The 26,433-nt window shown below is 54.9% G+C and overlaps 1 protein-coding gene across 3 annotated transcripts in view; it reads right to left on the bottom strand.

The window, feature by feature from the left end:
• LOC139388040 (mediator of RNA polymerase II transcription subunit 13-like) overlaps positions 1-26,433 on the bottom strand; it is a 149,084-nt gene that overhangs the window by 38,885 nt on the left and 83,766 nt on the right. For all 3 annotated transcript variants that reach the window (XM_071134535.1, XM_071134537.1, XM_071134536.1), the window contains exons 5-6: positions 26,288-26,433; positions 25,844-26,068 (exon numbers count right to left, since the gene is read on the bottom strand). In XM_071134535.1, coding sequence (XP_070990636.1) covers positions 25,844-26,068; positions 26,288-26,433 — 371 coding nt within the window. The remainder of the gene's footprint in view (positions 1-25,843; positions 26,069-26,287) is intronic.

The raw sequence follows: 26,433 nt of genomic DNA, 5'->3' as shown, positions 1-26,433 counted from the left end.
CTATCCCCTAGTCTCCCACAATCTCTCCCCTAGTCTTTCCCACCTCCTATCCCCTAGTCTCCCCCTATCCCCTAGTCTTTACTCCCCTCTTATCCTCTAGTCTCCCCCCTATCCAATAGTCTTTCCCCCCCTCCTATCCACTAGTCTATCCTCCCCTCCTATCCCCTAGTCTTTCCTCCCCTCCTCTCCACTAGTCTTTCCTCCCCTCCTATCCCCTAGTCTTTCCTCCCCTCCTCTCCACTAGTCTTTCCTCCCCTCCTATCCCTTAGTCTTTCCTCCCCTCCTTCCCCTAGTCTTTCCCCCTCCTCTCCTCTAGTCTTTCCTCCCCTCCTCTCCTCTAGTCTTTCCTCCTCTCCTATCCCTAGTCTTTCCTCCCCTCCTATCCCCTAGTCTTTCCCCCTCCTATCCCCTAGTCTTTCCTCCCCTCCTCTCCTCTAGTCTTTCCTCACCTCCTCTCCTCTCCCCTAGTCTTTCCTCCCCTCCTCTCCACTAGTCTTTGCTCCCCTCCTATCCCCTAGTCTTCCCCCCTCCTATCCCCTAGTCTTTCCTCCCCTACTGTCCTCTAGTCTTTCCTCCCCTCCTCTCCTCTAGTCTTTCCTCCCCTCCTATCCCCTAGTCTTTCCCCCCCTCCTCTCCTCTAGTCTTTCCTCCCCTCCTATCCCCTAGTCTTTCCTCCCCTCGTCTCCACTAGTCTTTCCTCTCCATCTCTCCTCTAGTCTTTCCTACCCTCCTCTCCTCTAGTCTTTCCTCCCCTCCTCTCATCTAGTCTTTCCTCCCCTCCTATCCCCTAGTCTTTCCTCCCCTCCTATCCCCTAGTCTTTCCTCCCCTCCTCTCCACTAGTATTTCCTCCCCTCTTATACCTTAGTCTTTCCTCCCCTCCTATCCACTAGTCTTTCCCCCTCCTCTCCTCTAGTCTTTCCTCGCCTCCTCTCCACTAGTATTTCCTCCCCTCTTATACCTTAGTCTTTCCTCCCCTCCTATCCCCTAGTCTTTCCTCCCCTCCTCTCCACTAGTCGTTGCTAACCTCCTATCCCCTAGTCTTTCCCCCTCCTATCCCCTAGTCTTTCCTCCCCTACTCTCCTCTAGTCTTTCCTCCCCTCCTCTCCTCTAGTCTTTCCTCCCCTCCTATCCCCTAGTCTTTCCCCCCCTCCTCTCCTCTAGTCTTTCCTCCCCTCCTATCCCCTAGTCTTTCCTCCCCTCCTCTCCACTAGTCTTTCCTCCCCTCCTCTCCTCTAGTCTTTCCTCCCCTCCTCTCCTCTAGTCTTTCCCCCCTCCTCTCCTCTAGTCTTTCCTCCCCTCCTCTCTTCTAGTCTTTCCTCCCCTCCTCTCCACTAGTCTTTCCTCCCCTCCTCTCCTCTAGTCTTTCCTCCCCTCCTCTCCTCTAGTCTTTCCCCCCTCCTCTCCTCTAGTCTTTCCTCCCCTCCTCTCTTCTAGTCTTTCCTCCCCTCCTCTCCACTAGTCTTTCCTCACCTCCTCTCCTCTAGTCTTTCCTCCCCTCCTCTCCACTAGTCTTTCCTCCCCTCCTCTCCTCTAGTCTTTCCTCCCCTCCTCTCCTCTAGTCTTTCCCCCCTCCTCTCCTCTAGTCTTTCCTCCCCTCCTCTCTTCTAGTCTTTCCTCCCCTCCTCTCCACTAGTCTTTCCTCACCTCCTCTCCTCTAGTCTTTCCCCCCCTCCTATTCCCTAGTCTTTCCCCCTCCTCTCCTCTAGTCTTTCCTCCCCTCCTCTAGTCTTTCCTCCTCTCCTTTCCCCTAGTCTTTCCTCCCCTCCTATCCCCTAGTCTCCCACAATCTCTCCCCTAGTCTTTCCCCCCTCCTATCCCCTAGTCTCCCCCTATCCCCTAGTCTTTACTCCCCTCCTATCCTCTAGTCTCCACCCATCCCCTAGTCTTTCCCCCCCTCCTATCTACTAGTCTTTCCTCACCTCCTATACCCTAGTCTTTCCTCCCCTCCTCTCCCCTAGTCTTTCCTCCCCTCCTCTGCACTAGTCTTTGCTCCCCTCCTATCCCCTAGTCTTTCCCCCTCCTATCCCCTAGTCTTTCTTCCCCTACTGTCCTCTAGTCTTTCCTCCCCTCCTCTCCTCTAGTCTTTCCTCCCCTCCTATCCCCTAGTCTTTCCCCGCCTCCTCTCCTCTATTCTTTCCTCCCCTCCTATCCCCTAGTCTTTCCTCCCCTCCTCTCCACCAGTCTTTCCTCCCCATCTCTCCTCTAGTCTTTCCTACCCTCCTCTCCTCTAGTCTTTCCTCCCCTCCTCTCTTCTAGTCTTTCCTTCTCTCCTCTCCTCTCCTCTAGTCTTTCTTCCCCTCTTATCCCCTAGTCTTTCCTCCCCTCCTCTCCACTAGTATTTCCTCCCCTCTTATCCCTTATCCCCTAGTCTTTCCCCCTCCTCTCCTCTAGTCTTTCCTCGCCTCCTCTCCTCTAGTCTTTCCTCCCCTCCTCTCCTCTAGTCTTTCCTCCCCTCTTATCCCTTAGTCTTTCCTCCCCTCCTATCCCCTAGTCTTTCCCCCTCCTCTCCTCTCGTCTTTACTCCCCTCCTCTAGTCTTTCCTCCTCTCCTATCCCCTAGTCTTTCCTCCCCTCCTATCCCCTAGTCTCCCACAACCTCTCCCCTACTCTTTCCCCCCTCCTATCCCCTAGTCTTTACTCCCCTCCTATCCTCTAGTCTCCCCACCCTATCCCCTAGTCTTCCCCCCTCCTATCCACTAGTCTTTCCTCCCCTCCTATCCCCTAGTCTTTCCTCCCCTCCTCTCCTCTAGTCTTTCCTCCCCTCCTATCCCCTAGTCTTTCCTCCCCTCCTCTCCACTAGTCTTTCCTCCCCTCCTATCCCTTAGTCTTTCCTCCCCTCCTTCCCCTAGTCTTTCCCCCTCCTCTCCTCTAGTCTTTCCTCCCCTCCTCTCCTCTAGTCTTTCCTCCTCTCCTATCCCTAGTCTTTCCTCCCCTCCTATCCCCTAGTCTCCCACAATCTCTCCCCTAGTCTTTCCCACCTCCTATCTCCTAGTCTCCCCCCTATCCCCTAGTCTTTACTCCCCTCCTATCCTCTAGTCTCCCCCCATCCCCTAGTCTTCCCCCCCTCCTATCCACTAGTCTTTCCTCCCCACCTATCCCCTAGTCTTTCATCCCCTCCTATCCCCTAGTCTTTCCTCCCCTCCTTCCTCTAGTCTTTCCCCCTCCTTCCTCTAGTCTTTCCCCCTCCTCTCCTCTAGTCTTTCCTCCCCTCCTCTCCTCTAGTCTTTCCTCCTCTCCTATCCCTAGTCTTTCCTCCCCTCCTATCCCCTAGTCTTTCCCCCTCCTATCCCCTAGTCTTTCCTCCCCTCCTCTCCACTAGTCTTTCCTCCCCTCCTATCCCCTAGTCTTTCCTCCCCTCCTCTCCACTAGTTTTCCTCCACTCCTATCCCTTAGTCTTTCCTCCCCTCCTTCCTCTAGTCTTTCCCCCTCCTTCCTCTAGTCTTTCCCCCTCCTCTCCTCTAGTCTTTCCTCCCCTCCTCTCCTCTACTCTTTCCTCCTCTCCTATCCCTAGTCTTTCCTCCCCTCCTATCCCCTAGTCTTTCCCCCTCCTATCCCCTAGTCTTTCCTCCCCTCCTCTCCACTAGTCGTTGCTAACCTCCTATCCCCTAGTCTTTCCCCCTCCTATCCCCTAGTCTTTCCTCCCCTACTCTCCTCTAGTCTTTCCTCCCCTCCTCTCCTCTAGTCTTTCCTCCCCTCCTATCCCCTAGTCTTTCCCCCCTTCCTCTCCTCTAGTCTTTCCTCCCCTCCTATCCCCTAGTCTTTCCCCCCTTCCTCTCCTCTAGTCTTTCCTCCCCTCCTATCCCCTAGTCTTTCCTCCCCTCCTCTCCACTAGTCTTTCCTCCCCTCCTCACCTCTAGTCTTTCCTCCCCTCCTCTCCTCTAGTCTTTCCTCCCCTCCTCTCCTCTACTCTTTCCTCCCCTCCTCTCCACTAGTCTTTCCCCCCCTCCTCTCCTCTAGTCTTTCCTCCCCTACTCTCCTCTAGTCTTTCCTCCCCTCCTCTCCTCTAGTCTTTCCTCCCCTCCTATCCCCTAGTCTTTCCCCCCTTCCTCTCCTCTAGTCTTTCCTCCCCTCCTATCCCCTAGTCTTTCCCCCCTTCCTCTCCTCTAGTCTTTCCTCCCCTCCTATCCCCTAGTCTTTCCTCCCCTCCTCTCCACTAGTCTTTCCTCCCCTCCTCACCTCTAGTCTTTCCTCCCCTCCTCTCCTCTAGTCTTTCCTCCCCTCCTCTCCTCTAGTCTTTCCTCCTCTCCTTTCCCCTAGTCTTTCCTCCCCTCCTATCCCCTAGTCTCCCACAATCTCTCCCCTAGTCTTTCCCCCCTCCTATCCCCTAGTCTCCCCCTATCCCCTAGTCTTTACTCCCCTCCTATCCTCTAGTCGCCACCCATCCCCTAGTCTTTCCCCCCTCCTATCCACTAGTCTTTCCGCCCCTCCTATACCCTAGTCTTTCCTCCCCTCCTCTCCTCTAGTCTTTCCTCCCCTCCTATCCCCTAGTCTTTCCTCCCCTCCTATCCCCTAGTCTTTCCTCCCCTCCTCTCCACTAGTCTTTCCTCCCCTCCTATCCCTTAGTCTTTCCTCCCCTCCTTCCCCTAGTCTTTCCCCCTCCTCTCCTATAGTCTTTCCTCGCCTCCTCTCCTCTAGTCTTTCCTGCTCTCCTATCCCTAGTCTTTCCTCCCCTCCTATCCCCTAGTCTTTCCTCCCCTCCTATCCCCTAGTCTTTCCTCCTGTCCTATCCCCTAGTCTCCCACAATCTCTCCCCTAGTCTTTCCCACCTCCTATCCCCTAGTCTCCCCCTATCCCCTAGTCTTTACTCCCCTCTTATCCTCTAGTCTCCCCCCTATCCAATAGTCTTTCCCCCCCTCCTATCCACTAGTCTATCCTCCCCTCCTATCCCCTAGTCTTTCCTCCCCTCCTCTCCACTAGTCTTTCCTCCCCTCCTATCCCTTAGTCTTTCCTCCCCTCCTTCCCCTAGTCTTTCCTCCCCTCCTCTCCACTAGTCTTTCCTCCTCTCCTATCCCTAGTCTTTCCTCCCCTCCTCTCCTATAGTCTTTCCCCCTCCTATCCACTAGTCTTTCCTCCCCTCCTCTCCTCTAGTCTTTCCTCACCTCCTCTCCTCTCCCCTAGTCTTTCCTCCCCTCCTCTGCACTAGTCTTTGCTCCCCTCCTATCCCCTAGTCTTTCCTCCCCTACTGTCCTCTAGTCTTTCCTCCCCTCCTCTCATCTAGTCTTTCCTCCCCTCCTATCCCCTAGTCTTCCCCCCCCTCCTCTCCTCTAGTCTTTCCTCCCCTCCTATCCCCTAGTCTTTCCTCCCCTCGTCTCCACTAGTCTTTCCTCTCCATCTCTCCTCTAGTCTTTCCTACCCTCCTCTCCTCTAGTCTTTCCTCCCCTCCTCTCATCTAGTCTTTCCTCCCCTCCTATCCCCTAGTCTTTCCTCCCCTCCTATCCCCTAGTCTTTCCTACCCTCCTCTCCACTAGTATTTCCTCCCCTCTTATACCTTAGTCTTTCCTCCCCTACTATCCCCTAGTCTTTCCCCCTCCTCTCCTCTAGTCTTTCCTCGCCTCCTCTCCACTAGTATTTCCTCCCCTCTTATACCTTAGTCTTTCCTCCCCTCCTATCCCCTAGTCTTTCCTCCCCTCCTCTCCACTAGTCGTTGCTAACCTCCTATCCCCTAGTCTTTCCCCCTCCTCTCCTCTAGTCTTTCCTCCCCTCCTCTAGTCTTTCCTCCTCTCCTTTCCCCTAGTCTTTCCTCCCCTCCTATCCCCTAGTCTCCCACAATCTCTCCCCTAGTCTTTCCTCCCCTCCTCTCCTCTAGTCTTTCCTCCCCTCCTCTCCTCTACTCTTTCCTCCCCTCCTCTCCACTAGTCTTTCCCCCCCTCCTCTCCTCTAGTCTTTCCTCCCCTACTCTCCTCTAGTCTTTCCTCCCCTCCTCTCCTCTAGTCTTTCCTCCCCTCCTATCCCCTAGTCTTTCCCCCCTTCCTCTCCTCTAGTCTTTCCTCCCCTCCTATCCCCTAGTCTTTCCCCCCTTCCTCTCCTCTAGTCTTTCCTCCCCTCCTCTCCACTAGTCTTTCCTCCCCTCCTCTCCACTAGTCTTTCCTCCCCTCCTCACCTCTAGTCTTTCCTCCCCTCCTCTCCTCTAGTCTTTCCTCCCCTCCTCTCCTCTAGTCTTTCCTCCTCTCCTTTCCCCTAGTCTTTCCTCCCCTCCTATCCCCTAGTCTCCCACAATCTCTCCCCTAGTCTTTCCCCCCTCCTATCCCCTAGTCTCCCCCTATCCCCTAGTCTTTACTCCCCTCCTATCCTCTAGTCGCCACCCATCCCCTAGTCTTTCCCCCCTCCTATCCACTAGTCTTTCCTCCCCTCCTATACCCTAGTCTTTCCTCCCCTCCTCTCCTCTAGTCTTTCCTCCCCTCCTATCCCCTAGTCTTTCCTCCCCTCCTATCCCCTAGTCTTTCCTCCCCTCCTCTCCACTAGTCTTTCCTCCCCTCCTATAGTCTTTCCTCCCCTCCTATCCCTTAGTCCTCCCCTTTCCCCCTCCCCCTCCTCTCCTAGTCTTTCCTCCCCTCCTCTCCTCTAGTCTTTCCTGCTCTCCTATCCCTAGTCTTTCCTCCCCTCCTATCCCCTAGTCTTTCCTCCCCTCCTATCCTCTCCTCTCCCACAATCTCTCCCCTAGTCTTTCCCACCTCCTATCCCCTAGTCTCCCCCTATCTAGTCTTTACTCCCCTCTTATCCTCTAGTCTCCCCCCTATCCAATAGTCTTTCCCCCCCTCCTATCCACTAGTCTATCCTCCCCTCCTATCCCCTAGTCTTTCCTCCCCTCCTCTCCACTAGTCTTTCCTCCCCTCCCTAGTCTTTCCTCCCCTAGTCCCTCCCCTCCTCTCCTCTAGTCTTTCCTCCTCTCCTATCCTAGTAGTCTTCCCCCCTCCTATCCCTAGTCTTAGTCTTTCCTCCCCTCCTTCCCCTAGTCTTTCCCCCTCCTCTCCTATAGTCTTTCCTCCCCTCCTCTCCTCTAGTCTTTCCTGCTCTCCTATCCCTAGTCTTTCCTCCCCTCCTATCCCCTAGTCTTTCCTCCCCTCCTATCCCCTAGTCTTTCCTCCTGTCCTATCCCCTAGTCTCCCACAATCTCTCCCCTAGTCTTTCCCACCTCCTATCCCCTAGTCTCCCCCTATCCCCTAGTCTTTACTCCCCTCTTATCCTCTAGTCTCCCCCCTATCCAATAGTCTTTCCCCCCCTCCTATCCACTAGTCTATCCTCCCCTCCTATCCCCTAGTCTTTCCTCCCCTCCTCTCCACTAGTCTTTCCTCCCCTCCTATCCCTTAGTCTTTCCTCCCCTCCTTCCCCTAGTCTTTCCTCCCCTCCTCTCCACTAGTCTTTCCTCCTCTCCTATCCCTAGTCTTTCCTCCCCTCCTCTCCTATAGTCTTTCCCCCTCCTATCCACTAGTCTTTCCTCCCCTCCTCTCCTCTAGTCTTTCCTCACCTCCTCTCCTCTCCCCTAGTCTTTCCTCCCCTCCTCTGCACTAGTCTTTGCTCCCCTCCTATCCCCTAGTCTTTCCTCCCCTACTGTCCTCTAGTCTTTCCTCCCCTCCTCTCATCTAGTCTTTCCTCCCCTCCTATCCCCTAGTCTTCCCCCCCCTCCTCTCCTCTAGTCTTTCCTCCCCTCCTATCCCCTAGTCTTTCCTCCCCTCGTCTCCACTAGTCTTTCCTCTCCATCTCTCCTCTAGTCTTTCCTACCCTCCTCTCCTCTAGTCTTTCCTCCCCTCCTCTCATCTAGTCTTTCCTCCCCTCCTATCCCCTAGTCTTTCCTCCCCTCCTATCCCCTAGTCTTTCCTACCCTCCTCTCCACTAGTATTTCCTCCCCTCTTATACCTTAGTCTTTCCTCCCCTACTATCCCCTAGTCTTTCCCCCTCCTCTCCTCTAGTCTTTCCTCGCCTCCTCTCCACTAGTATTTCCTCCCCTCTTATACCTTAGTCTTTCCTCCCCTCCTATCCCCTAGTCTTTCCTCCCCTCCTCTCCACTAGTCGTTGCTAACCTCCTATCCCCTAGTCTTTCCCCCTCCTCTCCTCTAGTCTTTCCTCCCCTCCTCTAGTCTTTCCTCCTCTCCTTTCCCCTAGTCTTTCCTCCCCTCCTATCCCCTATCCACAATCCCCTAGTCTTTCCTCCCCTCCTCTCCACTAGTCGTTGCTAACCTCCTATCCCCTAGTCTTTCCCCCTCCTCTCCTCTAGTCTATCCCCTAGTCTCCCACAATCTCTCCCCTAGTCTTTCCCCCCTCCTATCCCCTAGTCTCCCCCTATCCCCTAGTCTTTACTCCCCTCCTATCCTCTAGTCTCCACCCATCCCCTAGTCTTTCCCCCCTCCTATCCACTAGTCTTTCCTCCCCTCCTATACCCTAGTCTTTCCTCCCCTCCTCTCCTCTAGTCTTTCCTCCCCTCCTATCCCCTAGTACTTCCTTCCCTCCTATCCCCTAGTCTTTCCTCCCCTCCTCTCCACTAGTCTTTCCTCCCCTCCTATCCCTTAGTCTTTCCTCCCCTCCTTCCCCTAGTCTTTCCCCCTCCTCTCCTCTAGTCTTTCCTCCCCTCCTCTCCTCTAGTCTTTCCTGCTCTCCTATCCCTAGTCTTTCCTCCCCTCCTATCCCCTAGTCTTTCCTCCCCTCCTATCCCCTAGTCTTTCCTCCCGTCCTATCCCCTAGTCTCCCACAATCTCTCCCCTAGTCTTTCCCACCTCCTATCCCCTAGTCTCCCCCTATCCCCTAGTCTTTACTCCCCTCTTATCCTCTAGTCTCCCCCCTATCCAATAGTCTTTCCCCCCCTCCTATCCACTAGTCTATCCTCCCCTCCTATCCCCTAGTCTTTCCTCCCCTCCTCTCCACTAGTCTTTCCTCCCCTCCTATCCCTTAGTCTTTCCTCCCCTCCTTCCCCTAGTCTTTCCCCCTCCTCTCCTCTAGTCTTTCCTCCCCTCCTCTCCTCTAGTCTTTCCTCCTCTCCTATCCCTAGTCTTTCCTCCCCTCCTATCCCCTAGTCTTTCCCCCTCCTATCCCCTAGTCTTTCCTCCCCTCCTCTCCTCTAGTCTTTCCTCACCTCCTCTCCTCTCCCCTAGTCTTTCCTCCCCTCCTCTGCACTAGTCTTTGCTCCCCTCCTATCCCCTAGTCTTCCCCCCTCCTATCCCCTAGTCTTTCCTCCCCTACTGTCCTCTAGTCTTTCCTCCCCTCCTCTCCTCTAGTCTTTCCTCCCCTCCTATCCCCTAGTCTTTCCCCCCCTCCTCTCCTCTAGTCTTTCCTCCCCTCCTATCCCCTAGTCTTTCCTCCCCTCGTCTCCACTAGTCTTTCCTCTCCATCTCTCCTCTAGTCTTTCCTACCCTCCTCTCCACTAGTATTTCCTCCCCTCTTATACCTTAGTCTTTCCTCCCCTCCTATCCCCTAGTCTTTCCTCCCCTCCTCTCCACTAGTCGTTGCTAACCTCCTATCCCCTAGTCTTTCCCCCTCCTCTCCTCTAGTCTTTCCTCCCCTCCTCTAGTCTTTCCTCCTCTCCTTTCCCCTAGTCTTTCCTCCCCTCCTATCCCCTAGTCTCCCACAATCTCTCCCCTAGTCTTTCCCCCCTCCTATCCCCTAGTCTCCCCCTATCCCCTAGTCTTTACTCCCCTCCTATCCTCTAGTCTCCACCCATCCCCTAGTCTTTCCCCCCTCCTATCCACTAGTCTTTCCTCCCCTCCTATACCCTAGTCTTTCCTCCCCTCCTCTCCTCTAGTCTTTCCTCCCCTCCTATCCCCTAGTACTTCCTTCCCTCCTATCCCCTAGTCTTTCCTCCCCTCCTCTCCACTAGTCTTTCCTCCCCTCCTATCCCTTAGTCTTTCCTCCCCTCCTTCCCCTAGTCTTTCCCCCTCCTCTCCTCTAGTCTTTCCTCCCCTCCTCTCCTCTAGTCTTTCCTGCTCTCCTATCCCTAGTCTTTCCTCCCCTCCTATCCCCTAGTCTTTCCTCCCCTCCTATCCCCTAGTCTTTCCTCCCGTCCTATCCCCTAGTCTCCCACAATCTCTCCCCTAGTCTTCCCACCTCCTATCCCCTAGTCTCCCCCTATCCCCTAGTCTTTACTCCCCTCTTATCCTCTAGTCTCCCCCCTATCCAATAGTCTTTCCCCCCCTCCTATCCACTAGTCTATCCTCCCCTCCTATCCCCTAGTCTTTCCTCCCCTCCTCTCCACTAGTCTTTCCTCCCCTCCTATCCCCTAGTCTTTCCTCCCCTCCTCTCCACTAGTCTTTCCTCCCCTCCTATCCCTTAGTCTTTCCTCCCCTCCTTCCCCTAGTCTTTCCCCCTCCTCTCCTCTAGTCTTTCCTCCCCTCCTCTCCTCTAGTCTTTCCTCCTCTCCTATCCCTAGTCTTTCCTCCCCTCCTATCCCCTAGTCTTTCCCCCTCCTATCCCCTAGTCTTTCCTCCCCTCCTCTCCTCTAGTCTTTCCTCACCTCCTCTCCTCTCCCCTAGTCTTTCCTCCCCTCCTCTGCACTAGTCTTTGCTCCCCTCCTATCCCCTAGTCTTCCCCCCTCCTATCCCCTAGTCTTTCCTCCCCTACTGTCCTCTAGTCTTTCCTCCCCTCCTCTCCTCTAGTCTTTCCTCCCCTCCTATCCCCTAGTCTTTCCCCCCCTCCTCTCCTCTAGTCTTTCCTCCCCTCCTATCCCCTAGTCTTTCCTCCCCTCGTCTCCACTAGTCTTTCCTCTCCATCTCTCCTCTAGTCTTTCCTACCCTCCTCTCCTCTAGTCTTTCCTCCCCTCCTCTCATCTAGTCTTTCCTCCCCTCCTATCCCCTAGTCTTTCCTCCCCTCCTATCCCCTAGTCTTTCCTCCCCTCCTCTCCACTAGTATTTCCTCCCCTCTTATACCTTAGTCTTTCCTCCCCTCCTATCCACTAGTCTTTCCCCCTCCTCTCCTCTAGTCTTTCCTCGCCTCCTCTCCACTAGTATTTCCTCCCCTCTTATACCTTAGTCTTTCCTCCCCTCCTATCCCCTAGTCTTTCCTCCCCTCCTCTCCACTAGTCGTTGCTAACCTCCTATCCCCTAGTCTTTCCCCCTCCTATCCCCTAGTCTTTCCTCCCCTACTCTCCTCTAGTCTTTCCTCCCCTCCTCTCCTCTAGTCTTTCCTCCCCTCCTATCCCCTAGTCTTTCCCCCCCCCTCCTCTCCTCTAGTCTTTCCTCCCCTCCTATCCCCTAGTCTTTCCTCCCCTCCTCTCCACTAGTCTTTCCTCCCCTCCTCTCCTCTAGTCTTTCCTCCCCTCCTCTCCTCTAGTCTTTCCCCCCTCCTCTCCTCTAGTCTTTCCTCCCCTCCTCTCTTCTAGTCTTTCCTCCCCTCCTCTCCACTAGTCTTTCCTCCCCTCCTCTCCTCTAGTCTTTCCTCCCCTCCTCTCCTCTAGTCTTTCCCCCCTCCTCTCCTCTAGTCTTTCCTCCCCTCCTCTCTTCTAGTCTTTCCTCCCCTCCTCTCCACTAGTCTTTCCTCACCTCCTCTCCTCTAGTCTTTCCTCCCCTCCTCTCCACTAGTCTTTCCTCCCCTCCTCTCCTCTAGTCTTTCCTCCCCTCCTCTCCTCTAGTCTTTCCCCCCTCCTCTCCTCTAGTCTTTCCTCCCCTCCTCTCTTCTAGTCTTTCCTCCCCTCCTCTCCACTAGTCTTTCCTCACCTCCTCTCCTCTAGTCTTTCCCCCCCTCCTATTCCCTAGTCTTTCCCCCTCCTCTCCTCTAGTCTTTCCTCCCCTCCTCTAGTCTTTCCTCCTCTCCTTTCCCCTAGTCTTTCCTCCCCTCCTATCCCCTAGTCTCCCACAATCTCTCCCCTAGTCTTTCCCCCCTCCTATCCCCTAGTCTCCCCCTATCCCCTAGTCTTTACTCCCCTCCTATCCTCTAGTCTCCACCCATCCCCTAGTCTTTCCCCCCTCCTATCCACTAGTCTTTCCTCACCTCCTATACCCTAGTCTTTCCTCCCCTCCTCTCCTCTAGTCTTTCCTCCCCTCCTATCCCCTAGTCTTTCCTCCCCTCCTATCCCCTAGTCTTTCCTCCCCTCCTCTCCACTAGTCTTTCCTCCCCTCCTATCCCTTAGTCTTTCCTCCCCTCCTTCCCCTAGTCTTTCCCCCTCCTCTCCTCTAGTCTTTCCTCCCCTCCTCTCCTCTAGTCTTTCCTGCTCTCCTATCCCTAGTCTTTCCTCCCCTCCTATCCCCTAGTCTTTCCCCCTCCTATCCCCTAGTCTTTCCTCCCCTCCTCTCCTCTAGTCTTTCCTCACCTCCTCTCTCTCCACTAGTCTTTCCTCCCCTCCTCTCCTCTAGTCTTTCCTCCCCTCCTATCCCCTAGTCTTTCCCCCCCTCCTCTCCTCTAGTCTTTCCTCCACTCCTATCCCCTAGTCTTTCCTCCCCTCCTCTCCACTAGTCTTTCCTCTCCATCTCCCCTCTAGTCTTTCCTACCCTCCTCTCCTCTAGTCTTTCCTCCCCTCCTATCCCCTAGTCTTTCCTCCCCTCCTATCCCCTAGTCTTTCCTCCCCTCCTTTCCACTAGTATTTCCTCCCCTCTTAAACCTTAGTCTTTCCTCCCCTCCTATCCCCTAGTCTTTCCCCCTCCTCTCCTCTAGTCTTTCCTCGCCTCCTCTCCTCTAGTCTTTCCTCCCCTCCTCTCCACTAGTCTTTCCTCCCCTCTTATCCCTTAGTCTTTCCTCCCCTCCTATCCCCTAGTCTTTCCCCCTCCTCTCCTCTAGTCTTTCCTCCCATCCTCTAGTCTTTCCTCCTCTCCTATCCCCTAGTCTTTCCTCCCCTCCTATCCCCTAGTCTCCCACAATCTCTCCCCTAGTCTTTCCCCCCTCCTATCCCCTAGTCTCCCCCCTATCCCCTAGTCTTTACTCCCCTCCTATCCTCTAGTCTCCCCCCCATCCCCTAGTCTTCCCCCCTCCTATCCACTAGTCTTTCCTCCCCTCCTATCCCCTAGTCTTTCCTCCCCTCCTATCCCCTAGTCTTTCCTCCCCTCCTCTCCACTAGTCTTTCCTCCCCTCCTATCCCTTAGTCTTTCCTCCCCTCCTTCCCCTAGTCTTTCCCCCTCCTCTCCTCTAGTCTTTCCTCCCCTCCTCTCCTCTAGTCTTTCCTCCCCTCCTCTCCTCTAGTCTTTCCCCCCTCCTCTCCTCTAGTCTTTCCCCCCTCCTCTCCTCTAGTCTTTCCTCCCCTCCTCTCCTCTAGTCTTTCCCCCCTCCTCTCCTCTAGTCTTTCCTCCCCTCCTCTCTTCTAGTCTTTCCTCCCCTCCTCTCCTCTAGTCTTTCCTCCCCTCCTCTCCTCTAGTCTTTCCCCCCTCCTCTCCTCTAGTCTTTCCTCCCCTCCTCTCTTCTAGTCTTTCCTCCCCTCCTCTCCACTAGTCTTTCCTCACCTCCTCTCCTCTAGTCTTTCCTCCCCTCCTCTCCACTAGTCTTTCCTCCCCTCCTCTCCTCTAGTCTTTCCTCCCCTCCTCTCCTCTAGTCTTTCCCCCCTCCTCTCCTCTAGTCTTTCCTCCCCTCCTCTCTTCTAGTCTTTTCTCCCCTCCTCTCCACTAGTCTTTCCTCACCTCCTCTCCTCTAGTCTTTCCCCCCCTCCTATTCCCTAGTCTTTCCCCCTCCTCTCCTCTAGTCTTTCCTCCCCTCCTCTAGTCTTTCCTCCTCTCCTTTCCCCTAGTCTTTCCTCCCCTCCTATCCCCTAGTCTCCCACAATCTCTCCCCTAGTCTTTCCCCCCTCCTATCCCCTAGTCTCCCCCTATCCCCTAGTCTTTACTCCCCTCCTATCCTCTAGTCTCCACCCATCCCCTAGTCTTTCCCCCCCTCCTATCCACTAGTCTTTCCTCACCTCCTATACCCTAGTCTTTCCTCCCCTCCTCTCCTCTAGTCTTTCCTCCCCTCCTATCCCCTAGTCTTTCCTCCCCTCCTATCCCCTAGTCTTTCCTCCCCTCCTCTCCACTAGTCTTTCCTCCCCTCCTATCCCTTAGTCTTTCCTCCCCTCCTTCCCCTAGTCTTTCCCCCTCCTCTCCTCTAGTCTTTCCTCCCCTCCTCTCCTCTAGTCTTTCCTGCTCTCCTATCCCTAGTCTTTCCTCCCCTCCTATCCCCTAGTCTTTCCCCCTCCTATCCCCTAGTCTTTCCTCCCCTCCTCTCCTCTAGTCTTTCCTCACCTCCTCTCTCTCCACTAGTCTTTCCTCCCCTCCTCTCCTCTAGTCTTTCCTCCCCTCCTATCCCCTAGTCTTTCCCCCCCTCCTCTCCTCTAGTCTTTCCTCCACTCCTATCCCCTAGTCTTTCCTCCCCTCCTCTCCACTAGTCTTTCCTCTCCATCTCCCCTCTAGTCTTACCCTCCTCTCCTCTAGTCTTTCCTCCCCTCCTCTCCTCTAGTCTTTCCTCCCCTCCTATCCCCTAGTCTTTCCTCCCCTCCTATCCCCTAGTCTTTCCTCCCCTCCTTTCCACTAGTATTTCCTCCCCTCTTAAACCTTAGTCTTTCCTCCCCTCCTATCCCCTAGTCTTTCCCCCTCCTCTCCTCTAGTCTTTCCTCGCCTCCTCTCCTCTAGTCTTTCCTCCCCTCCTCTCCACTAGTCTTTCCTCCCCTCTTATCCCTTAGTCTTTCCTCCCCTCCTATCCCCTAGTCTTTCCCCCTCCTCTCCTCTAGTCTTTCCTCCCATCCTCTAGTCTTTCCTCCTCTCCTATCCCCTAGTCTTTCCTCCCCTCCTATCCCCTAGTCTCCCACAATCTCTCCCCTAGTCTTTCCCCCCTCCTATCCCCTAGTCTCCCCCCTATCCCCTAGTCTTTACTCCCCTCCTATCCTCTAGTCTCCCCCCCATCCCCTAGTCTTCCCCCCTCCTATCCACTAGTCTTTCCTCCCCTCCTATCCCCTAGTCTTTCCTCCCCTCCTATCCCCTAGTCTTTCCTCCCCTCCTCTACACTAGTCTTTCCTCCCCTCCTTCCCCTAGTCTTTCCCCCTCCTCTCCTCTAGTCTTTCCTCCCCTCCTCTCCTCTAGTCTTTCCTCCTCTCCTCTAGTCTTTCCCCCCTCCTCTCCTCTAGTCTTTCCTCCCCTCCTCTCTTCTAGTCTTTCCTCCCCTCCTCTCCTCTAGTCTTTCCTCCCCTCCTCTCCTCTAGTCTTTCCCCCCTCCTCTCCTCTAGTCTTTCCTCCCCTCCTCTCTTCTAGTCTTTCCTCCCCTCCTCTCCACTAGTCTTTCCTCACCTCCTCTCCTCTAGTCTTTCCTCCCCTCCTCTCCACTAGTCTTTCCTCCCCTCCTCTCCTCTAGTCTTTCCTCCCCTCCTCTCCTCTAGTCTTTCCCCCCTCCTCTCCTCCAGTCTTTCCCCCCTCCTCTCCTCCAGTCTTTCCTCCCCTCCTCTCTTCTAGTCTTTCCTCCCCTCCTCTCCACTAGTCTTTCCTCACCTCCTCTCCTCTAGTCTTTCCCCCCCTCCTATTCCCTAGTCTTTCCCCCTCCTCTCCTCTAGTCTTTCCTCCCCTCCTCTAGTCTTTCCTCCTCTCCTTTCCCCTAGTCTTTCCTCCCCTCCTATCCCCTAGTCTCCCACAATCTCTCCCCTAGTCTTTCCCCCCTCCTATCCCCTAGTCTTTACTCCCCTCCTATCCTCTAGTCTCCACCCATCCCCTAGTCTTTCCCCCCCTCCTATCCACTAGTCTTTCCTCACCTCCTATACCCTAGTCTTTCCTCCCCTCCTCTCCTCTAGTCTTTCCTCCCCTCCTCTCCCCTAGTCTTTCCTCCCCTCCTATCCCCTAGTCTTTCCTCCCCTCCTCTCCACTAGTCTTTCCTCCCCTCCTATCCCTTAGTCTTTCCTCCCCTCCTTCCCCTAGTCTTTCCCCCTCCTCTCCTCTAGTCTTTCCTCCCCTCCTCTCCTCTAGTCTTTCCTGCTCTCCTATCCCTAGTCTTTCCTCCCCTCCTATCCCCTAGTCTTTCCCCCTCCTATCCCCTAGTCTTTCCTCCCCTCCTCTCCTCTAGTCTTTCCTCACCTCCTCTCTCTCCACTAGTCTTTCCTCCCCTCCTCTCCTCTAGTCTTTCCTCCCCTCCTATCCCCTAGTCTTTCCCCCCCTCCTCTCCTCTAGTCTTTCCTCCACTCCTATCCCCTAGTCTTTCCTCCCCTCCTCTCCACTAGTCTTTCCTCTCCATCTCCCCTCTAGTCTTTCCTACCCTCCTCTCCTCTAGTCTTTCCTCCCCTCCTATCCCCTAGTCTTTCCTCCCCTCCTATCCCCTAGTCTTTCCTCAACTCCTTTCCCTAGTATCCCCTAGTCTTTCCTCCCCTCCTATCCTCTAGTCCTCCTCTCCCTAGTCTTTCCTCGCCTCCTCTCCTCTAGTCTTTCCTCCCCTCCTCTCCCTATCCACTAGTCTTTCCTCCCCTCCTATCCCCAAGTCTTTCCTCCCCTCCTCTCCTCTAGTCTTTCCTCTCCCTCCTTTCCTATCCCCTAGTCTTCTCCTCCCCTCCTCTCCACTAGTCTTTCCTCCCCTCCTATCCCTTAGTCTTTCCTCCCCTCTAGTCTTTCCTCCCCTCCTCTCCTCTAGTCTTTCCTCCTCTCCTATCCCTAGTCTTTCCTCCCCTCCTATCCCCTAGTCTTTCCTCCCGTCCTATCCCCTAGTCTCCCACAATCTCTCCCCTAGTCTTTCCCACCTCCTATCCCCTAGTCTCCCCCCTATCCCCTAGTCTTTACTCCCCTCCTATCCTCTAGTCTCCCCCCATCCCCTAGTCTTCCCCCCCTCTTATCCACTAGTCTTTCCTCCCCTCCTATCCCCTAGTCTTTCATCCCCTCCTCTCCTCTAGTCTTTCCTCCCCTACTCTCCTCTAGTCTTTCCTCCTCTCCTATCCCCTAGTCTTTCCTCCCCTCCTATCCCCTAGTCTTTCCTATCCTCCTCTCCTCTCCTCTTTCCTCCCCTCCTCTCCCCTAGTCTTTCCTCCCCTCCTATCCCCTAGTCTCCCCCCTCCTCTCCCCTAGTCTCTCCCCCTCCTCTCCTCTAGTCTTTCCTCCCCTCCTCTCCACTAGTCTTTCCTCCCCTCCTTCCCCTAGTCTTTCCCCCTCCTATCCCCTAGTTTTTCCTCACCTCCTCTCCTCTAGTCTTTCCTCCCCTCCTCTCCACTAGTCTTTCCTCCCCTCCTCTCCTCTAGTCTTTCCTCCCCTCCTATCCCCTAGTCTTTCCTCCCCTCCTCTCCTCTAGTCTTTACTCCCCTCCTCTCCTCTAGTCTTTCCTCCCCTCCTATCCCCCAGTCTTTCCCCCCCTCCTATCTCCTAGTCTTTCCCCCCCTCCTCAATACTAGTCTTTCCTCCCCTCCTCTCCACTAGTCTTTCCTCCCCTCCTATCCCCTAGACTTTCCTCCCCTCCTCTCCTCTAGTCTTTCCTCCCCTCCTATCCTCTAGTCTTTCCCCCCCTCCTATCCCCTAGTCTTTCCCCTTCCTATCCCCTAGTCTTTCCTCCCCTCCTCTAGTCTTTCCTCCCCTCCTCTCCTATAGTCTTTCCTCCCCTACTATCCCCTAGTCTTTCCTCCCCTCCTCTAGTCTTTCCTCCCCTCCTCTCCTCTAGTCTTTCCTCCACTCCTCTCCTCTAGGCTTTCCTCCCCTCCTCTCCACTAGTCTCCTCCCCTCCTATCCCCTAGTCATTCCTCCCTCCTATCCCCTAGTCTTTCCTCCTCTCCTATATCCTAGTCTTTCCTCCTCTCCTATCCCCTAGTCTTTCCTCCTCTCCTCTCCCCTAGTCTTTCCTCCTCTCCTCTCCCCTAGTCTTTCCTCCCCTCCTCTCCCCTAGTCTTTCCTCCCCTCCTCTCCTCTAGTCTTTCCTCCCCTCCTATAGTCTTTCCTCCTCTCCTCTCCCCTAGTCTTTCCTCCCATCCTCTCCTCTAGTCTTTCCTCCCCTCCTATAGTCTTTCCTCCCCTCCTATCCCCTAGTCTTTCCTCCCCTCCTCTCCACTAGTCTTTCCTCCCCTCCTATCCCCTAGTCTTTCCCCCTCCTATCCCCTAGTCTTTCCTCCCCTCCTCTCCTCTAGTCTTTCCTACCCTCCTCTCCACTAGTCTTTCCTCCCCTCCTATCCCCTAGTCATTCCTCCCCTCCTATCCCCTAGTCTTTCCTCCCCTCCTATATCCTAGTCTTTCCTCCTCTCATATCCCCTAGTCTTTCTTCCTCTCCTCTCCCCTAGTCTTTCCTCCTCTCCTCTCGTCTTTCCTCCCCTCCTATCCCCTAGTCTTTCCTCCACTCCTATCCCCTAGTCTCCCCCCTCTCCCCTAGTCTATCCCCCTCCTATCCCCTAGTCTCCCCCCTCCTCTCCTCTAGTCTTTCCTCCCCTCTAGTCTTTCCTCCCCTCCTCTCCCCTAGTCTTTCCTCCCCTCCTCTCCCCTAGTCTTTCCTCCCCTCCTCTCCACTAGTCTTTTCTCCCCTCCTCTCCACTAGTCTTTCCTCCCCTCCTCTCCACTAGTCTTTCCTCCTCATATCCCCTAGTCTTTCCCCCTCATATCCCCTATTCTTTCCTCCCCTCCTCTCCCCTAGTCTTTCCTCCCCTCCTCTCCCCTAGTCTTTCCTGCCTCATCTCCACTAGTCTTTCCTCCCCTCCTCTCCCCTAGTCTTTCCTCCATTCCTCTACTCTAGTCTTTGTTCCCCTCATCTCCACTAGTCTTTCCTCCCCTCCTACCCCCTAGTCTTTCCCCCTCCTATCCCCTAGTCATTCCTCCCCTCCTCTCCTCTAGTCTTTCCTCCCCTCCTCTAGTCTTTCCTCCCCTCATATCCCCTAGTTTTTCCTCCCCTCCTGTCCTCTAGTCTTTCCTCCCCTCCTCCTCTCTAGTCTTTCCTCCCCTCCTCTCCTCTCCCATAGTCTTTCCTCCCCTCCTATCCCCTAGTCTTTCCCCCTCCTATCCTCTAGTCTTTCCCCTTCCTATCCCCTAGTCTTTCCTCCCCTCCTCTAGTCTTTCCTCCCCTCCCCTCCTCTAGTCTCTCCTCCCCTACTATCCCCTAGTCTTTCCTCCCCTCCTCTAGTCTTTCCTCCCCTCCTTCCCCTAGTCTTTCCCTCTCCTATCCCCTAGTCTTTCCCCCCTCCTATCCCCTAGTCTTTCCCCCCTCCTATCCCCTAGTCTCCCCCCCTATCCCCTAGTCTTTCCCCCCCTCCTATCCCCTAGTCTTTCCTCCCCTCCTATCCCCTAGTCTTTCCTCCCCTCCTATCCCCTAGTCTTTCCCCCCCTCCCCTCCTATCCTCTTTCCTCCCCTCCTCTCCTCTTTCCTCCCTTCCTCTCCCCTAGTCTTTCCTCCCCTCCTATCCCCTAGTCTTTCCTCACCTCCTCTAGTCTTTCCTCACCTCCTCTCCCCTAGTCTTTCCTCCCCTCCTCTACCCTAGTCTTTCCTCCCCTCCTCTCCCCTAGTCTTTCCTCCCCTCCTCTCCCATAGTCTTTTCTCCCCTCCTCTCCTCTAGTCTTTCCTCCCCTACTATAGTCTTTCCTCCTCTCCTCTCCTCTAGTCTTTCCTACCCTCCTCTCCACTAGTCTTTCCTCCCCTCCTATCCCCTAATCTTTCCTCCCCTCCTATCCCATAGTCTTTCCTCCCCTCCTATCTCCTAGTCTTTCCTCCTCTCCTATCCCCTAGTCTTTCCTCCTCTCCTCTCCCCTAGTCTTTCCTCCTCTCCTATCCCCTAGTCTTTCCTCCCCTCTTATACCCTAGTCTTTCCTCCCCTCCTATCCCCTAGTCTCCCCCCTTTCCCCTAGTCTATCCCCCCTCCTATCCCCTAGTCTCCCCCCTCCTCTCCTCTAGTCTTTCCTCCCCTCTAGTCTTTCCTCCCCTCCTCTCCCCTAGTCTTTCCTCCCCTCCTCTCCCCTAGTCTTTCCTCCCCTCCTCTCCCCTAGTCTTTCCTCCCCTCCTCTCCACTAGTCTTTCCTCCCCTCCTCTCCACTAGTCTTTCCTCCTCATATCCCCTAGTCTTTCCCCCTCATATCCCCTAGTCTTTCCTCCCCTCCTCTCCTCTAGTCTTTCCTCCCCTCATCTCCACTAGTCTTTCCTCCCCTCCTCTCCCCTAGTCTTTCCTCCCCTCCTCCCCACTAGTCTTTCCTCCCCTCCTCTAGTCTTTCCTCCCCTCCCCTCCTCTAGTCTCTCCTCCCCTACTATCCCATAGTCTTTCCTCCCCTCCTCTAGTCTTTCCTCCCCTCCTCTCCTCTAGTCTTTCCTCCCCTCCTTCCCCTAGTCTTTCCCTCTCCTATCCCCTAGTCTTTCCCCCCTCCTATCCCCTAGTCTCCCCCCCTATCCCCTAGTCTTTCCCCCCCTCCTATCCCCTAGTCTTTCCTCCCCTCCTATCCCCTAGTCTTTCCTCCCCTCCTATCCCCTAGTCTTTCCCCCCCTCCCCTCCTCTCCTCTTTCCTCCCCTCCTCTCCTCTTTCCTCCCGTCCTCTCCCCTAGTCTTTCCTCCCCTCCTATCCCCTAGTCTTTCCCCCCCTCCCCTCCTCTCCTCTTTCCTCCCCTCCTCTCCTCTTTCCTCCCTTCCTCTCCCCTAGTCTTTCCTCCCCTCCTATCCCCTAGTCTTTCCTCACCTCCTCTAGTCTTTCCTCGCCTCCTCTCCCCTAGTCTTTCCTCCCCTCCTCTCCTCTAGTCTTTCCTCCCCTCATCTCCACTAGTCTTTCCCCCCCTCCTATCCACTAGTCTTTCCTCGCCTCCTCTCCCCTAGTCTTTCCTCCCTTCCTCTCCTCTAGTCTTTCCTCCCCTCCTATCCCCTAGTCTTTCCTCACCTCCTCTAGTCTTTCCTCGCCTCCTCTCCCCTAGTCTTTCCTCCTCTCCTATCCCCTAGTCTTTCCTCCCCTCCTATCCCCTAGTCTTTCCTATCCTCCTCTCCTCTCCTCTTTCCTCCCCTCCTCTCCCCTAGTCTTTCCTCCCCTCCTATCCCCTAGTCTCCCCCCTCCTCTCCCCTAGTCTCTCCCCCTCCTCTCCTCTAGTCTTTCCTCCCCTCCTCTCCACTAGTCTTTTCCTCCCCTCCTTCCCCTAGTCTTTCCCCCTCCTATCCCCTAGTCTTTCCTCACCTCCTCTCCTCTAGTCTTTCCTCCCCTCCTCTCCACTAGTTTTTTCCTCCCCTCCTCTCCTCTAGTCTTTCCTCCCCTCCTATCCCCTAGTCTTTCCTCCCCTCCTCTCCTCTAGTCTTTACTCCCCTCCTCTCCTCTAGTCTTTCCTCCCCTCCTATCCCCCAGTCTTTCCCCCCCTCCTATCCCCTAGTCTTTCCCCCCCTCCTCAATACTAGTCTTTCCTCCCCTCCTCTCCACTAGTCTTTCCTCCCCTCCTATCCCCTAGACTTTCCTCCCCTCCTCTCCTCTAGTCTTTCCTCCCCTCCTATCCCCTAGTCTTTCCCCCCCTCCTATCCCCTAGTCTTTCCCCCCCTCCTCTCCTCTAGTCTTTCCTTCCCTCCTATCCCCTAGTCTTTCCTCCCCTCCTCTCCACTAGTCTTTCCTCCCCTCCTATCCCTTAGACTTTTCTCCCCTCCTCCTCTCTAGTCTTTCCTCTCCTCCTCTCCTCTCCCATAGTCTTTCCTCCCCTCCACTAGTCTTTCCCCCTCCTATCCCCTAGTCTTTCCCCTTCCTATCCCCTAGTCTTTCCTCCCCTCCTCTAGTCTTTCCTCCCCTCCTCTCCTATAGTCTTTCCTCCCCTACTATCCCCTAGTCTTTCCTCCCCTCCTCTAGTCTTTCCTCCCCTCCTCTCCTCTAGTCTTTCCTCCACTCCTCTCCTCTAGGCTTTCCTCCCCTCCTCTCCACTAGTCTTTCCTCCCCTCCTATCCCCTAGTCATTCCTCCCCTCCTATCCCCTAGTCTTTCCTCCTCTCCTATATCCTAGTCTTTCCTCCTCTCCTATCCCCTAGTCTTTCCTCCTCTCCTCTCCCCTAGTCTTTCCTCCTCTCCTCTCCCCTAGTCTTTCCTCCCCTCCTCTCCCCTAGTCTTTCCTCCCCTCCTCTCCTCTAGTCTTTCCTCCCCTCCTATAGTCTTTCCTCCTCTCCTCTCCCCTAATCTTTCCTCCCATCCTCTCCTCTAGTCTTTCCTCCCCTCCTATAGTCTTTCCTCCCCTCCTATCCCCTAGTCTTTCCTCCCCTCCTCTCCACTAGTCTTTCCTCCCCTCCTATCCCCTAGTCTTTCCCCCTCCTATCCCCTAGTCTTTCCTCCCCTCCTCTCCTCTAGTCTTTCCTACCCTCCTCTCCACTAGTCTTTCCTCCCCTCCCATCCCCTAGTCATTCCTCCCCTCCTATCCCCTAGTCTTTCCTCCCCTCCTATATCCTAGTCTTTCCTCCTCTCATATCCCCTAGTCTTTCTTCCTCTCCTCTCCCCTAGTCTTTCCTCCTCTCCTCTCCCCTAGTCTTTCCTCCTCTCCTCTCCCCTAGTCTTTCCTCCCCTCCTATCCCCTAGTCTTTCCTCCCCTCCTATCCCCTAGTCTTTCCTCCACTCCTATCCCCTAGTCTCCCCCCTCTCCCCTAGTCTATCCCCCTCCTATCCCCTAGTCTCCCCCCTCCTCTCCTCTAGTCTTTCCTCCCCTCTAGTCTTTCCTCCCCTCCTCTCCCCTAGTCTTTCCTCCCCTCCTCTCCCCTAGTCTTTCCTCCCCTCCTCTCCACTAGTCTTTCCTCCCCTCCTCTCCACTAGTCTTTCCTCCTCATATCCCCTAGTCTTTCCCCCTCATATCCCCTATTCTTTCCTCCCCTCCTCTCCCCTAGTCTTTCCTCCCCTCCTCTCCCCTAGTCTTTCCTGCCTCATCTCCACTAGTCTTTCCTCCCCTCCCCTAGTCTTTCCTCCCCTCCCCTAGTCTTTCCTCCCCTCCTCTCCCCTAGTCTTTCCTCCATTCCTCTCCTCTAGTCTTTGTTCCCCTCATCTCCACTAGTCTTTCCTCCCCTCCTACCCCCTAGTCTTTCCCCCTCCTATCCCCTAGTCATTCCTCCCCTCCTCTCCTCTAGTCTTTCCTCCCCTCCTCTAGTCTTTCCTCCCCTCCTATCCCCTAGTTTTTCCTCCCCTCCTGTCCCCTAGTCTTTCCTCCCCTCCTCCTCTCTAGTCTTTCCTCCCCTCCTCTCCTCTCCCATAGTCTTTCCTCCCCTCCTATCCCCTAGTCTTTCCCCCTCCTATCCCCTAGTCTTTCCCCTTCCTATCCCCTAGTCTTTCCTCCCCTCCTCTAGTCTTTCCTCCCCTCCCCTCCTCTAGTCTCTCCTCCCCTACTATCCCCTAGTCTTTCCTCCCCTCCTCTAGTCTTTCCTCCCCTCCTCTCCTCTAGTCTTTCCTCCCCTCCTTCCCCTAGTCTTTCCCTCTCCTATCCCCTAGTCTTTCCCCCCTCCTATCCCCTAGTCTCCCCCCTATCCCCTAGTCTTTCCCCCCCTCCTATCCCCTAGTCTTTCCTCCCCTCCTATCCCCTAGTCTTTCCTCCCCTCCTATCCCCTAGTCTTTCCCCCCCTCCCCTCCTATCCTCTTTCCTCCCCTCCTCTCCTCTTTCCTCCCTTCCTCTCCCCTAGTCTTTCCTCCCCTCCTATCCCCTAGTCTTTCCTCACCTCCTCTAGTCTTTCCTCACCTCCTCTCCCCTAGTCTTTCCTCCCCTCCTCTACCCTAGTCTTTCCTCCCCTCCTCTCCCCTAGTCTTTCCTCCCCTCCTCTCCCATAGTCTTTTCTCCCCTCCTCTCCTCTAGTCTTTCCTCCCTTACTATAGTCTTTCCTCCTCTCCTCTCCTCTAGTCTTTCCTACCCTCCTCTCCACTAGTCTTTCCTCCCCTCCTATCCCCTAATCTTTCCTCCCCTCCTATCCCATAGTCTTTCCTCCCCTCCTATCTCCTAGTCTTTCCTCCTCTCCTATCCCCTAGTCTTTCCTCCTCTCCTCTCCCCTAGTCTTTCCTCCTCTCCTATCCCCTAGTCTTTCCTCCCCTCTTATACCCTAGTCTTTCCTCCCCTCCTATCCCCTAGTCTCCCCCTTTCCCCTAGTCTATCCCCCCTCCTATCCCCTAGTCTCCCCCCTCCTCTCCTCTAGTCTTTCCTCCCCTCTAGTCTTTCCTCCCCTCCTCTCCCCTAGTCTTTCCTCCCCTCCTCTCCCCTAGTCTTTCCTCCCCTCCTCTCCACTAGTCTTTCCTCCCCTCCTCTCCACTAGTCTTTCCTCCCCTCCTCTCCACTAGTCTTTCCTCCTCATATCCCCTAGTCTTTCCCCCTCATATCCCCTAGTCTTTCCTTCCTCCTCTCCTCTAGTCTTTCCTCCCCTCATCTCCACTAGTCTTTCCTCCCCTCCTCTCCCCTAGTCTTTCCTCCCCTCCTCCCCACTAGTCTTTCCTCCCCTCCTCTAGTCTTTCCTCCCCTCCCCTCCTCTAGTCTCTCCTCCCCTACTATCCCATAGTCTTTCCTCCCCTCCTCTAGTCTTTCCTCCCCTCCTTCCCCTAGTCTTTCCCTCTCCTATCCCCTAGTCTTTCCCCCCTCCTATCCCCTAGTCTCCCCCCCTATCCCCTAGTCTTTCCCCCCCTCCTATCCCCTAGTCTTTCCTCCCCTCCTATCCCCTAGTCTTTCCCCCCCTCCCCTCCTCTCCTCTTTCCTCCCCTCCTCTCCTCTTTCCTCCCTTCCTCTCCCCTAGTCTTTCCTCCCCTCCTATCCCCTAGTCTTTCCCCCCCTCCCCTCCTCTCCTCTTTCCTCCCCTCCTTCCTCCCTTCCTCTCCCCTAGTCTTTCCTCCCCTCCTATCCCCTAGTCTTTCCTCACCTCCTCTAGTCTTTCCTCGCCTGCTCTCCCCTAGTCTTTCCTCCCCTCCTCTCCTCTAGTCTTTCCTCCCCTCATCTCCACTAGTCTTTCCCCCCCTCCTATCCACTAGTCTTTCCTCACCTCCTATACCCTAGTCTTTCCTCCCCTCCTCTCCTCTAGTCTTTCCTCCCCTCCTATCCCCTAGTCTTTCCTCCCCTCCTATCCCCTAGTCTTTCCTCCCCTCCTATCCCCTAGTCTTTCCCCCCCTCCCCTCCTATCCTCTTTCCTCCCCTCCTCTAGTCTTTCCTCCCTTCCTCTCCCCTAGTCTTTCCTCCCCTCCTATCCCCTAGTCTTTCCTCACCTCCTCTAGTCTTTCCTCACCTCCTCTCCCCTAGTCTTTCCTCCCCTCCTCTACCCTAGTCTTTCCTCCCCTCCTATCCCCTAGTCTTTCCCCCCCTCCCCTCCTCTCCTCTTTCCTCCCCTCCTCTCCTCTTTCCTCCCTTCCTCTCCCCTAGTCTTTCCTCCCCTCCTATCCCCTAGTCTTTCCTCACCTCCTCTAGTCTTTCCTCGCCTCCTCTCCCCTAGTCTTTCCTCCCCTCCTCTCCCCTAGTCTTTCCTCCCCTCCTCTCCACTAGTCTTTCCTCCTCATATCCCCTAGTCTTTCCCCCTCATATCCCCTAGTCTTTCCTCCCCTCCTCTCCTCTAGTCTTTCCTCCCCTCCTCTCCTCTAGTCTTTCCTCCCCTCCTCTCCTCTAGTCTTTCCTCCCCTCCTCTCCTCTAGTCTTTCCTCTCCTCTAGTCTTTCCCCCTCCTATCCCCTAGTCTTTCCTCCCCTCCTCTCCTCTAGTCTTTCCTCCCCTCCTCTCCTCTAGTCTTTCCTCCCCTCCTCTCCCCTAGTCTTTCCTCCCCTCCTCTCCTCTAGTCTTTACTCCTTACCTCAATGCACCCTGAGAGACAACACTTGTCCCTTAAGAACTCTGGATCCACCACTTATTAACCACCTCCAGTACTATTTATCCTCATACAGACAATGGCTAATTTAAGCTGAGACTAAAATCGCTGTTGTTTCCTGTTGTTCCCTCTTTTGGTCTGATAACGATAGTACATTTCAGTAACACAATAAAAATACTCTTGACCAATAGCCTATTCTCACCTATAGCATATTATTCATATACAGTGTCTATATAAACACCAAAGTGTGTCCATTCAGTTACAAGCAAAGGTGGCAAGAGTTTTTTGAGTGTCACCGTACTTACCTACGATGACCTCAACGGCCACATGGCTGTGTGGGTCATATGGTCGGTCAGTGCCCTCCCTCTCGGCGCCCATGCCCCCCGTGCCTGCGCCCCCTTCTCTGTGGCGCTGAAGCACCATGGGGTAGAAGTAGCTCCACTCCTCCATCAGTTTTCTTACAGCTGGGTCACTCATCTTATAGGCTTGGCCAGTCAGGGAGCCCGCCAGACCGTACGGACTCAGGATCACTGCACAGGTAACAGGTGGAAGGATGGCCAGACAGACAGAGAGTCAGATAGATGGACTACAGAGGTACAGTATATCAGAAAGGACCATTGTCATGTTGTATTTCAGAGATTTGACTACACATAGTTATAACAGTGATGCTCAGGCTAAAACAGAGGCAGATAAAGACATCCAGTGGTCGGTGGGCTCCTATGTCTCTCTGTCCTCCCTGAGTATCTCACCTTGTACAGGGGCTGAGGAGATCTGGGCCAGGCGGGTGTGGTCGTCAGTGATGTGGTAGGCAGGCTGGTGCTGGGCGACTTCTACGCTGGTGCACACGTTACTCTCCCCATGCAGGAAGAAGGTGAAGGAGCACGACAGGTGCTCA

Source organism: Oncorhynchus clarkii, chromosome 29, assembly GCF_045791955.1.
Source record: "Oncorhynchus clarkii lewisi isolate Uvic-CL-2024 chromosome 29, UVic_Ocla_1.0, whole genome shotgun sequence".
Lineage (NCBI taxonomy): Eukaryota > Metazoa > Chordata > Actinopteri > Salmoniformes > Salmonidae > Oncorhynchus > Oncorhynchus clarkii.
Note: the sequence above shows the minus strand (reverse complement) of the source record. Positions and strands in the feature narration are given on the sequence as shown.